Source organism: Octopus sinensis, linkage group LG8 (assembly GCF_006345805.1).
Source record: "Octopus sinensis linkage group LG8, ASM634580v1, whole genome shotgun sequence".
Taxonomy (NCBI): domain Eukaryota; kingdom Metazoa; phylum Mollusca; class Cephalopoda; order Octopoda; family Octopodidae; genus Octopus; species Octopus sinensis.
In genome coordinates, this window is record NC_043004.1 from 92,689,844 (window position 1) to 92,704,059 (window position 14,216).

Here is a 14,216-nt window from a genome sequence, read left to right on the forward strand (position 1 = left end):
CTGTCGTATATATGTATATATATATATGTGGGGGGGTTCTGTGTTTGTGCCCCTAGCATTGCTTGACAACCGATGCTGGTGTGTTTACGTCCCCATCACTTAGCGGTTCCGCTAAAAGAGACCGATAGAATAAGTACTGGGCTTACAAAGAATAAGTCCCGGGGTCGATTTGATCGACTAAAGGCGGTGCTCCAGCATGGCCGCAGTCAAATGACTGAAACAAGTAAAAGAGTAAAAGAGTATATACACATTTACTGTTTACCATTCTCAGCATGTATTCTACAGAATCCCTTGTCGATAGTGTATCACATCCAGCATACCCCCAAAATCCTCTACTACTCACACTCACCAACCATTACTGTAACACATAAACCATACCGACACTAGGCATACTCTACACATTGACACCTGTTAATGTAATACATAAAACAACCTATGCTGCACACACTCTACAATTGAGGTTCCCAACCATTTTTTGCCTACAGACCCTTGATCCCTGCTTTACTTAGGTGGGCCCCTCGTAGCCATTCAATGAATTAAAAAAAGTCCTATCGTATTTTTATAATTAACTATTATTAAGAATTTATTTTTAAATTGTTTAAATATTTTGTTTATTGTAGAGAAGTATAACCAATTTATTGCATACAATCTATCTATCTGTCTAGGTCGTACCTCAGACTGTTTCCACACGTTTTTTCCCATTCATCTCGATCTTCCATCAGGGTCCTTAACTCTTGTATCTCTTCCATACCAGTATTCTCCAGGAAGTTGTCGATATAGGTCGTCTTCTTCCTTCCTTTCCTGGTTCTTCGTTCCGTTGGTTGCCAGAGCACAAGCTTGTTAGCAATTTCATTGGTGTGTCTGATGCACTGTCCACCTAGTCTCATCCTTCTATGCTGTATCTTCAATGTTACTTTAGGTAGTCCCTGGTATAAGTTGGCGTTTGTTGTATGACTCTTCCGGGAGATATTCCATGTCATTCTAAGCATCCTCGCATAACAACCGTCCAACTGCTTCTTCAATGCTTTAGTGAGCGTCCAAGTTTCAGTCCCGTATAGAACAGACTCCATTGTTGCCAGAAACAACCACACTTTCAATTTCCTAGCTAACTTTGAACTCCATACCTTTCTCAATTTATGGCATGCGCTCCAGGCAAGAGCTTTCCTTACTACGATGTCTTTTTCAGTACTTTGTGTCTACGCACCAAGGTATTTGAAATTTTCAACTACCTTGAGCACCTACCATCTCTCACTTTCACTGAGACAGGGCTTTTGTGGTTGAATACTTGCAGCTCTGTTTTGTTTGCGTTACTTTACAATCCTACCTTCTCCGATTCATGCTCTAATCTACTGAGCACCACCTGTACCTGATCTGTCCTCTTTGTTAGTACTGCCAGCTCATCAGCATAGTCTAGATCAGTTACTGTTACTGCTTGATGCCGTCTACTTCTTTGCCTATGCAGTTTGAATCTCATTCTTCTGCCTTGCCCTCGTACGTTCTACGCATTACATAGTCCAGAACGGTGGCTAAGAGATAAGGTGTTAGCGTGCCGCTTTGTAATACTCCGGCTTTGACTTCAAAGTATTGCCTACAAATCTTAACGACAAAATCTTACATGGACTCCAAAGACCATATGGACCCCAGTTGAAGATCACTGCTCTGCACAAACACCACTCGGCTTCAAAAATATCTCACAAAACATACAAGATACAATCAATTCTCAACGAAATTACACAAATCACATTGCACGCAAACCTCTCGGCAAAAAAAAAACGAAACCCAAAAAACAAATATACCAAAACACAAGAAACATAAAAAAAACCCATAATGCAGCTAAACAGACGTAGTATACAAACACAACTTTATGCCTTTAAAAGATAATGCTACATGTAAATCAACAACATGGGTATATGTTTGGTGATTCCATATAAACTCACACGAATCAGTTGACAAAAAAAATAGTAATAATTTATTCCGTAGACCTGACCAGAAATTTAGATGGGACAACAGTCGTTTGTAATGGCTCCAGAAGAATGAAAGGCAAAGTTGACTTCAGCAGGATTTGAACTCAGAACTTAAAGGACAGTAACTAAATACCACCAGGAACGGCGATTTCTTTATCACCACAAGGGTAACAAATGGAAAACAGGCATTAAAAATATATAGAAAACAAGCATTAAAAATAGCAACGACAAAACCATACAATATCTTGTCTTATTTTCAGTGATATAATGGCCCCCTTGATGTACGTACATGAACAGCCAGCGTAAAAAATTTGGTAGCTCTTTGCCCAATGTAATGTAATCGCTAGATTCGAGAAGTTTGCAACATTTGCATATTACTTGTAGCTCAATAATTCTGCAGCTTGTTGCCTTGTGGTTTGCTACTGGTGAGCAGCATTTTACTTTTCGTTTATTCATAATATATTATTAAAGGCAGAGTAAGATAGTTTGTGCTCTGTTTTTATGTCTTTTTTTATTATTTTGTTTCTCCTCTTTTGTTGTTGTTTTTTTAATTACGTATTCGTCTAATCTATAGACAGAATACATTTGATTTGTGTTTTAAGCTTAATATTATGAGTTTTTTTATTTCATTTTATAGACTGCTATGTCTGTTCAATGTATTGCATAAAATTTGTTATATAATATAGTCTATTAAATCATTTGAACATCCGTTATTAACTATTCAATTGTTTGTGCTATAATTTCATTGTATACTGTTGTCTCGAAGGAGAAAATCAAAAACTTCGCGGAGTAGAAATACCAGAACTGAAGTTTTTATATTTGTGTGAATATTTTTTTAAACTATATCTATATACACATTTGTTGTTTACCATTCCCTGTATGTATAAGCATTTACTAAACTACTTAACTATTTACTGGTCTTATACGTGTCTTTCTTTTTATTATTCTTATATTTACACCTAAGTATGGGGTTGTTGAATCGCATCAGTGTTTATCTAAATAATGTTACTGGAGAAGAAAGTTATTCTATCTAAACCTTCCTTAAATTTTTTCGACTTCTTTTTGTGCAGCCGTCACTACAAAAATATCTCCAAATTTGATGTAAATTGTGGGTTTGTATTTTTAATTGACGTTAACTTCTACATTGTCTGGCATGGGTATATGTTTACACAAATTCTGTATAGGTATATGTATGTGTATATCTATATATGCATTTAAGTTTGTATGTTACGTATGCATGAATGTATGAATATAAATATATTTGTACAAATGTAGGTATGTAAGTATTTATGTGCATATATATATATATTTATATATAATAAACATGCATATATATCTATATACATACATATATAAGTGTGTGTGTGTGTGTGTGGTGTAAACGTTATACATGTGGCCATAAAGGGACAAGGAATTGAAGTTGTTTAAAGATAGAGGGACTGAAAGAGAAGCGGCAGAGGATACACGGAGATAGTAAAAAGAACAGCGTTAAATCTATATTATGCAGTAAAAATGTTTAAAGTTTGTGTGTGTGTAGTTTTTATTGCAAGTGGAGCTAAGAAATTGTTTCGAGACTCCAGTTTCAAGTCATTGCGATCTTCAGGCGACAAGCTAATCGTTGTGGAGAGAAACTCGAGTCGCAAGACGAGATCTCGGTCTCAGATTTAATTTTAAAAAAACAATCTTCTACAACTTGCATTGAACGTCATTAGCTCAAATGATCTAAACTTCTTTATAGTAAATTGATATATATATTATAATATAATATAATATAACATAAACACATACACATATACATAAATAGTTCTTTTTCTCTGTATGACTTCATATGTATTGCCTTCTACTCACAACACCAAATATCTAATATAGTACAAAACATTGATTCTTTGAAAACGTTCAAAGTGAACATGTATGACATTAACACGCATAGTAATAAAATGAATAATACCAACTGAAACTGTACACACTCGAACAAGTGTTTTCTAAATGCTAAATATTGATCATAACATCATATATCAGGGTGCTGTACAAACTAACACTTCTTACACACCGTATATTAACCCAAGCACTAATTAAAGGCTCGCTACATCCAACACAACATTCTTTCCGTAACCCAACACGAAAAAAAAACGTTACAATGTTGTCAATTTACCTATCGCAACCTAAAGAAAAAAATATTCAATATGGAAGATCCTTGTGGAAGCCACACCGTATGAGAATAAAAGCAGATCCTGTATTTTGTACACAGAACAGGCAATGCAAACCTTCAACCAAAACTCTCAGAAAGTTATTGCATCCTGTACAAGATATATACAACGTATCTGCATCACAAATCTATTTCGAATCCTTGTATCTTAGTGGATAGACTTGTGAACGTAGGGCAACTGCTGCTTCTTTACTAAGAAAACTCACTAGTTAACTTCAGCTTTCTCTGGATACGGCCAGGGGCATTAAGAAGCCCAATGTATGACGTAAACTATCGTTTTCTCTGAACCCATTCTTCGGGCACAACTTATATCAACTCCACTACTGCTTGACTATATTTCCAATCATAAAATGCATCTCTGCAAATTTAATAAAGCCACAAGTACCTAGACTAATTTTTCTTCTGTTCCGTCTGATGCCGCATTATGCACACCTCTCGTTCTCCTCTAGTTACACTTACATTTTCTAGATAATACTCCCACCTCTCATTGAACACTAAATCTCATAAATTTCTTCAATTAACTATTCGCCCTTAAAAGTGAGAATTACATAAGATCTTAATTCTTACCATAAACATCTTTTTTTCTTTTCTCTCTAAATAGGCTCTTGGAGGTCCTAACACCACCAAAGATAAAGGCTATTTGCACATCTAATAAAACAATATGTAACTTTTTATCGTATTTTCTATCTATTATTTCATCACCGAATGTGGTTTCTGCCATTAATAATGCGATCTTTAAATATCTGTTTAAATATTTCTATGTTCTTAATTATCCATTACCATCTCTATCATCATCATCATCGTCATCATCATCAAAATCATCATCATCATCATCATCATCATCATCATCGCCATTATCATCACCACCATTTTTCATATTTAACGAGATTTATTAAGATTTACATCATTACTTATATTATCAGCAACTTTATTACAAGAGTGTTTACTTTAATTATTATTATTATGAAAGAGGGTGGTGATTCGGCAGAATCGGGAGAGCATCTGAAAAAAAAAAAAAACGAAAATGCTTTGTGGTATTTGTTCCGGCTCTTTACGTTCTAAGTTCAAATCCAACCAAGGTCAACTTTGCTTTTCATCCCAGTAGGGTAGGTAAAATAAAATGCGGATTAAACTAACTAAATCCTTCCTCCAGAAATTTAGATCTTGTGCCTATATATTAAAAAGGATTATATATTAAAAAGGATTATCATTTTTACTAATATTTTCATCATTAAGATTAAGAGTGACTCTATATGACCAATAGTAATGCTGTTTCTATCTTCAATAATATTACAATTGCGATTAGTATACACATGTGCAAGGCGACGAACTGGCTGATTCGTTTACACACCAGGCAAAATGCGTAGCGATATTTCATTACTCTTAACGTTCTGAGTTCAAATTCCGCCGAGGTCGACTTTGTCTTTTATCCTTTCGAGTCGATAAAATAAGTACCAGTTGAGTACTGGGGCCGATATAATCGACTAACTCCATCCCCCAAAATTTTATATATGTATGTATTTCCAAAATAAACTAACATCAGTACCTCTAGAATTTGTCTGATCGTACAATATATATATATATATATATATATATATATATATGTGTGTGTGTGTGCTTGTATATAACAAACTCTTAAGATAATGGTGTTTCTTTGCATCGGCCAAATTGAAAGAAATTAGCAAAATTGGCAAAATTAGTACAGTGAATTTGCCAAGAGGTGTGGAGACAGACACCTTCTTTAGACAAGCGTCGACTGAAGAGAAATCAGTGAAAGGCAAAAGAGATTTACATCTTCCCTATATATGTATGCATGTCTATACAGTTATATATGTATATACATGTGTGTGTGTGCATATTTTTCTATCGTCTCGGCCCTCACCGTATGTTTTTACTGTTTTGTTCTCACTGTTCTGTTCTTTTTACTGTTTTGTTCTTGTTACCACTTTCACCCTCCGCAAAAAAATTCCAAATTTTATTTAATTTGCTTTGCGGGAAGGATTGTTTCAATGAAGTCGCGTCTTGTCCTTGCCTTCGAACGTGGAGTAGATGAAACAGGGACAACTGAAGAAGGGGAATATTCTTTATGTTGTATATCTCTTTTCTCTGTTTGTTTATTTCGTTGTTCGAAAAAAGTTTGTTTCTATGTTTTTGTTTTCATGTTTTCGTTTCTCATTGTGTTCAACGTCTTTTTTATGTCCTGTACCCATATATGCATGTATATATACATATATATGTATGTATATATGCATATATTTACATATTGTGTGTGTGTGTGTGTGTGTGTGTGTGTGTGTGTGTGTGAGTGTATGTATGTATTACATATATACAGTTTCGCTGGGAAAAGAATCAACATTCCCTGATGAAATGGTAGGGTTATGCAACAATGAAAAATTACGTTACATCATGAAATATTATGCATTATTAAATAAATAACAATGCGTGCAGCAAAAACTTGAACAGCCCAATCTTGTTTTTGTATGTATGTATGTATGCATGTATATATGTATGTATGTATGTATGTATGTATGTATGTATGTATGTATGTATGTATGTATGTAGCTATCTATCTATCTATTTATAGTGTTTGAGATGTGACCCACGCATTGTTTGAGTTGATGTATGTTCATGCAACTGATTCTTAATACATTTATGAGTGTGTGGTTTCTTTAATTTCCCTACCACCATAACAGAAATTTATAGCATTGTATCATAGTTACAATATAAAGGAATGATACTTCAACTAGTAGCTATCAACAAGGCTTGCAGTACCACATACTAACAACCTTCTAGTCATGAGCAAACTACTACCGTGGGACCTACTGAAAAGCACGCTTCATTTCACGAGGGGAAAAAATGTTTATTCAAATTTTATTCAATAGTTCAGCCCACCTGATGATGAGTCATATCTCGCAGCTTGCCTCTCGAAAATATTCAAGACAATTCTATGGACTATTATTACCAGATATGTAAGGAGGTAGTTATATATATATACGTGCCCAATATATGTCTCAAATTTTGGCACAAGACCAGCAATTTAGTGGAAAGGGTAAGTCGGTTAAATCCGCCCCAGTCGTATTTTATTGACCCCGAAAGGATGAAAAGCGAAGTCGACCCCGACGGCATGTGAACTCAGGACGTAAAGTCGGAAGAAATGCCACTAAGTATTCTGTCCGGCGCGGTAACGACTGTGCCAGCTCGCCGCCTTATAAGTTCTACATATTAAGTTCTAACATAGCCAGAAGGCCTCAATTTTGGCGTTGAATATAATTGATTAGACTGAGCCCAGTTTTTGATTGTTTTTTTATCGACCTCGGAAGGATGAAAGATGACGTTGGCCTTGACAGTATACGAAATAAGAACATCAAGTCTCAAACATAAATAGTACAAGGTATTTTGTCCTACATGTTATTGACTCGACAGTACATCACCTTGATATAAGCTTTACATATTAACCATTGTTGTTTGTTCTAGACATTTCCATGGACGATATTGTGAGTACCAGCTATTAAAGAGGAGTTGTGGTCCATTAAAACACGGCACTTGGTTACGCTATAAATGCGATCTTTGTTGGTGTTTCGACGGAAGATTTCGCTGTCTACAACATGTGTTCAGAGGCTGTGGTATGTAGTTAATCTTCCTCTCTCTCTCTCTCTCTCTCTCTCTCTCTCTCTTCTCTCTCTCTCTTTCTCTCTCTCTCTTCTCTCTCTCTCTCTCTCCCTCTCATTCTACCTAAACTCTAAATAAGGGCTGAGTGAGAAAATATCCAGAGTCGCCATCCACACGAAAAATAGCAACTAAATGAGAGTCAACATATTTAATGCAACGGGAAAAAGATTCTAATTGGTCATTAATACTTATCCAATGATCAAGTAGGGAGATGAGGTCTAAGGAGAGGAGGACACTGTGGCGGTGTTATAAAGCTAAAAGATTTCCGGAATTTTCCTCCATACATAACAGACTCAAATTGAATTAGCAATATTTGTTATGCTAATGCTTTCTTCTCACAGGCATACGTCTAATGAATTAACTGGAGATTTTTCTTACGCTTCATTAAATATATAGCATTGAATTCATTGTAAAAGCCATAAAGAAAAGCGTACTGTACACGCTAGTTTGAATGTCAGTAAACAGCTTCAAGAGAATGGAGTCTGAATTGAATTCCAATGAGTTCTCTTCTTTCATCAGTTTACTTATCATCCGTAAGGAATAGTATAGTTACTACAAAATCGTATGCAAAATGCTATGATATATTTGGATTCCATCTTGACACTGTCATTCTAGTACCTTTATGAGGAGGCGCAATGGCCCAGTGGTTAGGGCAGCGGACTCGCGGTCATAGGATCGTGGTTTCGATTCCCAGACCGGACGTTGTGAGTGTTTATTGAGCGAAAACACCTAAAGCTCCACGAGGCTCCGGCAGGGGATGGTGGTGATCCCTGCTGTACTCTTTCACCATAACTTTCTCTCACTCTTACTTCCTGTTTCTGTTGTACCTGTATTTCAAAGGGCCGGCCTTGTCACTCTCTGTGTCACGCTGAATATCCCCGAGAACTACGTTAAGGGTGCACGTGTCTGTGGAGTGCTCAGCCACTTACACGTTAATTTCACGAGCAGGCTGTTCCGTTGATTCGGATCAACCGGAACCCTCATCGTCGTAACCGACGGAGTGCTTCCATCCAGTTACTACAAAATCGTGTGCAAAATGCTATGATATATTTGGATTCCATCTTGACACTGTCATTCTAGTACCTTTATATTCTACATTGCTTCAATAGGTCTAGGTAACATACATAAATAGGTAGAGAATTTATACCTATGATAGATTGGTATCCGATCCAGGTGTACCTATTACCTAAGTATCTCCAGTTAAAATGCGTAGCCGTATTTCGCCTGTCGTTACGTTCTGGGTTCAAATTCCGCCGAGGTCGACTTTGCCTTTCATCCATCCTTTCGGGGTCGATAAATTAAGTACCAGTTACGCACTGGGGTTGATGTAATCGACTTAATCCGTTTGTCTGTCCTTGTTTGTCCCCTCTGTGTTTAGCCCCTTGTGGGTAGTAAAGAAATATATCTCCAGTTAAAATAATGTCATCACATTATCACAGTCTCTTTAGCTATCATAAAGAAGGATAGGAAGCATGCCATCATGTGAATATTATTTGTGCTGTAGACAGGTGCATTAATCAAGATTTGTTTCTCTACGTCTCTGCTGCGTTCTTGTAATTAAAAAAAAAATTTATTCTATATTGTCGCCAAATGATACAACTTTCAGTAGAAATAACTAAAAGATCGACTGGAAATGTTCCCTCTGATAATTTAACGTCTTATCATCATTTTGTTTTTCCCCGAGACTTTCTGTGGTCAAGATGCTATAATGATTCTTTCTAATTTTCGCACAAGGCCAGCAATTTTAAGAGAACCCAACACTTAATAGCCACATTATTTTATCGAATCGAAAGGATGAAAGGTAATGCTGACCTCGGTAGGGTTTGAGCTCAGAGCGTAAAAAAACCGGAAGAATTGCTGCTAGGCGAGCTAGCAAAATCGTTAAAGCTTCGGAAAAAATACTTTTCAACATTCCCTCTAGCCCCTTACATTCTGGATTTGATTTCCACCGAGGTCAACTTTGCGTTTCATACTTTTAGAGTTGATATATTAAAGTACCAGTCAAGTACTGGAGTCGATGTAATTGAAAAAACCCTCCCTCTAAAAGTTTTAAAGTATGCCATAATGATAACAATAATTTTTTCTAATTTTAGCACAATGCCAACTATTTTATAGGGAGGAGTTTGTCAATATCATCGATCCCGGTACTAGACTGGTACTTTGTTTCGTTACCCCCAGAGGAATGAAGAGCCAAATTGGCTTTGACGATATTTAACTTTGTCTTTCATTCTTCCTGGGCCGATAAAAAAAAAAGTCCAATTGAACAACATTACATATTTACTTTATATATGAATGCTTGAGCCAACCAGTAAACCACTACATGATCACTCTACCTGCTAGAATTAGTAGCCAAATTAACCCTCAAAATACACCCTATAGTTTTATAAAAAGAAAGTATACATTAGATAGGTCCTTATATTCCATCTTTGTAAACAAGACATGAGATGTTCAGAGCTGAAATTCCTTTGATCATAGGTACATTCAACCAGTACTGACCTGAGTTAAAATAACATCAACAACAACAACGGCAGATAAGTGTTCGATGTTTGTCCCTGAATACAAAACGAAATCTTCAATGACTTCAGTTTAAAGACCATTTCATATGATTAGATTTTTATATATCCTTGTAATTGCGTGGGTTGTTCAGTTATTACTAAGGAAGTGGTTTTACCGTGTGTATTACACAAATAGTTATTATTTAAGCCCAGGTCAATCCCTGATCAAACAAACTCAGGGTCGAAGATATTCCAACGAATACCATTCTGCCTTTTTATTCAGATTTGACATTCCTCTTTTACAACAATCATATAAGTGGCATGTAGAGTACCTGTTGCTATTTCTTGCAATTCGAGAGACTACGCAGGAAAACTGAACTTAGCTCTGCAAGCTAACAAACAGCTAATTAGTTCTACAGTGTTACTACTTCTTCTTACAATGTGGTACCTATTTAGAGCTATACGAACTGAGCCATTTGAAGGTTAGTGTTTTTATATTTAGATACGCGTATATTATGTACATTTATGCGTATATATATGTGTGTGTATGTGTGTGTGTGTGCGTGTGTGTGTGTATTTATGCATATAAATATATATACGCATATATATATATATATATATATATGTGTGTGTGTGTGTGTGTGTGTGTCTATATATATATATATATATATATATTATATATATATATATATACATACATATATATATATATACATATATATACATATATACATATTTATATATATATATATAATATATATATATATATATATATATATATATATATTATTAGTGAATTGAAGAAATAGAGTTGAACGAAGATTGAACAGAAATCGTTTTATTGCATTCTACACGTGTTTCGAAAGCCACAATTTACCAAATTCCGAAATACTCACATACCGCAATCAACCTTCCCACTGGTCAAAAGCTAAACATCTATTAATGCTATATTAATCCTCCCAGGAATATGGACTGTGATCTTAATTTGGTAAATTGTGGCTTTCGAAACACGTGTAGAATGCAATAAAACGATTTCTGTTCAATCTTCGTTCAACTCCATTTCTTCAATTCACTAATAATATTAAAATTCAATTATCCGCACCAACGCACGGTTGCAACACCATATGGTTGTACCTCCAACCGTGCTTTCTTCTGCTGTGATTTTTGCTACCAAGGTATCGGTTAAACTTTTGATTAATCTGCAACAAGATTATTCATCTTTCTATTTCACCAATATATATATATATATATATATATATATATATTATATATATATATATATACATCTTTTTAATTTGTTTACGGGAAACGTTTTGAATATGCAAATAAAGCTCCTATTCCTTCCATTAAGCCGGTTATAGCCTAAAGATGTTGACTGATGAAACCGATGTGATTTAGGATAGATATAGTAATAATAACAATAATCTGAAACTTATAAATACTTTAATGTATCGCTACGCGCATTTCCACAAATCTCATGCCTCTCAAGATCTTAGTCCGTATTCCTGCGACGATTAAGTGTCGTCCGTAATATCCATGGGCATCGGGTAGATCATCGTCATGGATTCATTTTTTCAGGCAATAGAACATTAATGGATGTTTAACTGAGAGTATTTATCACTTTTGACTGATTGAAGTATGTGGATATTTCACCAAATACACACAGAAATACTCACATACCGCAATCAACCTTCCCACTGGTCAAAAGCTAAACATCTATTAATGCTATATTAATCCTCCCAGGAATATGGACTGTGATCTTAAGAGACATGAGATTTGTGGAAACGCGCATAATGATGCATTAAAATGTTTATAAATTTCATCCAAGGATTATTGTTATTATAACTATATACAGGGTGCGGTGAATAAATTATCGTCAAAATTACGCAAAAATGAAAATAACACTAACATCTCATTTTAACAAATATATTTACCAAAATTACATAAAAAATATATTGAAATACTAAAGAGTAAATTTATTCAATAAAATCGCCGTTAACTTCAACCACTGCCTCCAAACGACTTCGGTATCTCCTCCAACTCTTCAGGACGGTCTCCTAGTTTAAGTTGGTCAATGCTGCCATAATCCTTGCCTCCAGTTCATCTTTGGTGTTACAAGGAGTTTTGTTGGTCTCTCGCTCAACTGAGTCCCACATATAATAATCAAGGGGGTTGCAGTCTGCGGAAGTTAGCTGGCCAGATGTTTGGGGTGATATGGTCGTAGAAATTGTCTGACAGCCATGGCTGAGTTCTCCTGCTTGTGTGACATGGTGCAGAGTTCTGTTGCCAGACACAGAGTCTTCCAGCAGTCACCCACTTGACCCAGGACAGCACTACCTTCTCCAAGCACTTGATGTAGGCTTCCGTGTTGAGTCTAAGGCTGTGTGGGAAGATGGATGGAGGCATAACGTCGCCATCACTAGTGATCACGCCAAACACCATGATGATGACTGGGTGTTTGATTTTTATTGCTCTCGGTACATGTCATCAGATTGACGCCCAAACATTCTGAAATGTTCATATTGGAACTTCCGGCGCGAATGCAATGCAGTACAGTATATCGCTTCTAAATTTCTGATAGAGTGAATTGTGCATGATGCAGTTTTTCTCACAGACAGTACCCAACTGACCCTACTATACCGTGTAGTCTACAAAATCAAAAACAAACAATGCGCAAACGCGAAATTAAAAATATAAAATGGCGACAATTTACCCATCACACGCTCTTTGTATGTGTGTGTGTGTGTGTGTGTGTGTTTGTATGTATGTATATGTGTATGTATACATGTATGTATGTACGTATGTATATATATGTGTGTGTGTAAGTATATGTACATATATACATATGTATATACACATACATATATATCCTTATATACATTCATACATATATATATATGTATATATACGCATGTATATACACATACATATATATCCATATATACATATGTAAGTATTTATGTATGCATGTATGTATAGGTTGCCGACATTCTAGTTGCTGTTGTATCATTGCAGGTGTCCCCTGGTCTAAACCTGACCTTCCTCTTACCTACGATTCACTCGATCCCAGAGAAGACATTCAGATTTATCCACTCACGCCCTCCGACCAAGTCCATATCACGGCAGCCAACACTTCTTCCAGATTTTCTATGGCCACCCTCGTCACATTTACTGCAACGGTCCTCCTCCGTGTTATCTATGATTTAAGTTGATACAAAACAATCCAAAGGAAATTCCGTGTGATCTCTGTCTGCTGGAAATATCGACAAAAGCATCCTCAAATCCATATACTCGTTCTTCACATCAGCTTTATTATTTTTCTTATTTTTCTAGAAATCTTTCGTCACGCATCCTGTAACCTCTTCAGCAACTCTCAACCTCACGTGTCTTCTGTTCTGTTTCTGTTTAATACATTCTGAGAATGGATTTCCAGGCAAAAGACACTAACATTATTCATATTATTTACATTTGTTAGATATTTGTCCTCATCTTGTTTGTTGTTAACACAACGTTTCGGCTGATATATCCTCCAGCCTCCATCAGGTGTCTTGAGGAAATTTCGAACCTGGGTTCTCATTCCTAAGGTATACCTCTACGCCTTATGAATAATAATAATAATAATAATAATAATAATAATATAATAATAATAATAATAATAATAATAACAACAACAATCAGCCACTTCTTATATATTGATGACCTAAAACTATACGCTGCAAATGAGAAACAGCTGGAAACACTACTAAAGACAGTTCATGGATTTACCAAAGAAATAGATATGAAATTTGGCTTAGAAAAATGTGCCAGAGTAACCTTGAAGAGAGGAAAACTAGTTAAGAGTAGCAACATCACATTAGATATAGCCAATGAAATAAGAGAATT

At 35.6% G+C, this 14,216-nt stretch overlaps 1 protein-coding gene across 1 annotated transcript in view; it reads left to right on the forward strand.

The window, feature by feature from the left end:
* Positions 1-13,896, forward strand: part of LOC118764629 — a 53,131-nt gene extending 39,235 nt beyond the window's left edge. Inside the window, exons 4-5 of the mRNA XM_036505596.1 lie at positions 7,645-7,793; positions 13,350-13,896. Coding sequence (XP_036361489.1) covers positions 7,645-7,793; positions 13,350-13,546 — 346 coding nt within the window. The 3' untranslated portion in view covers positions 13,547-13,896. The remainder of the gene's footprint in view (positions 1-7,644; positions 7,794-13,349) is intronic.
* Positions 13,897-14,216: the final 320 nt, after the last annotated feature.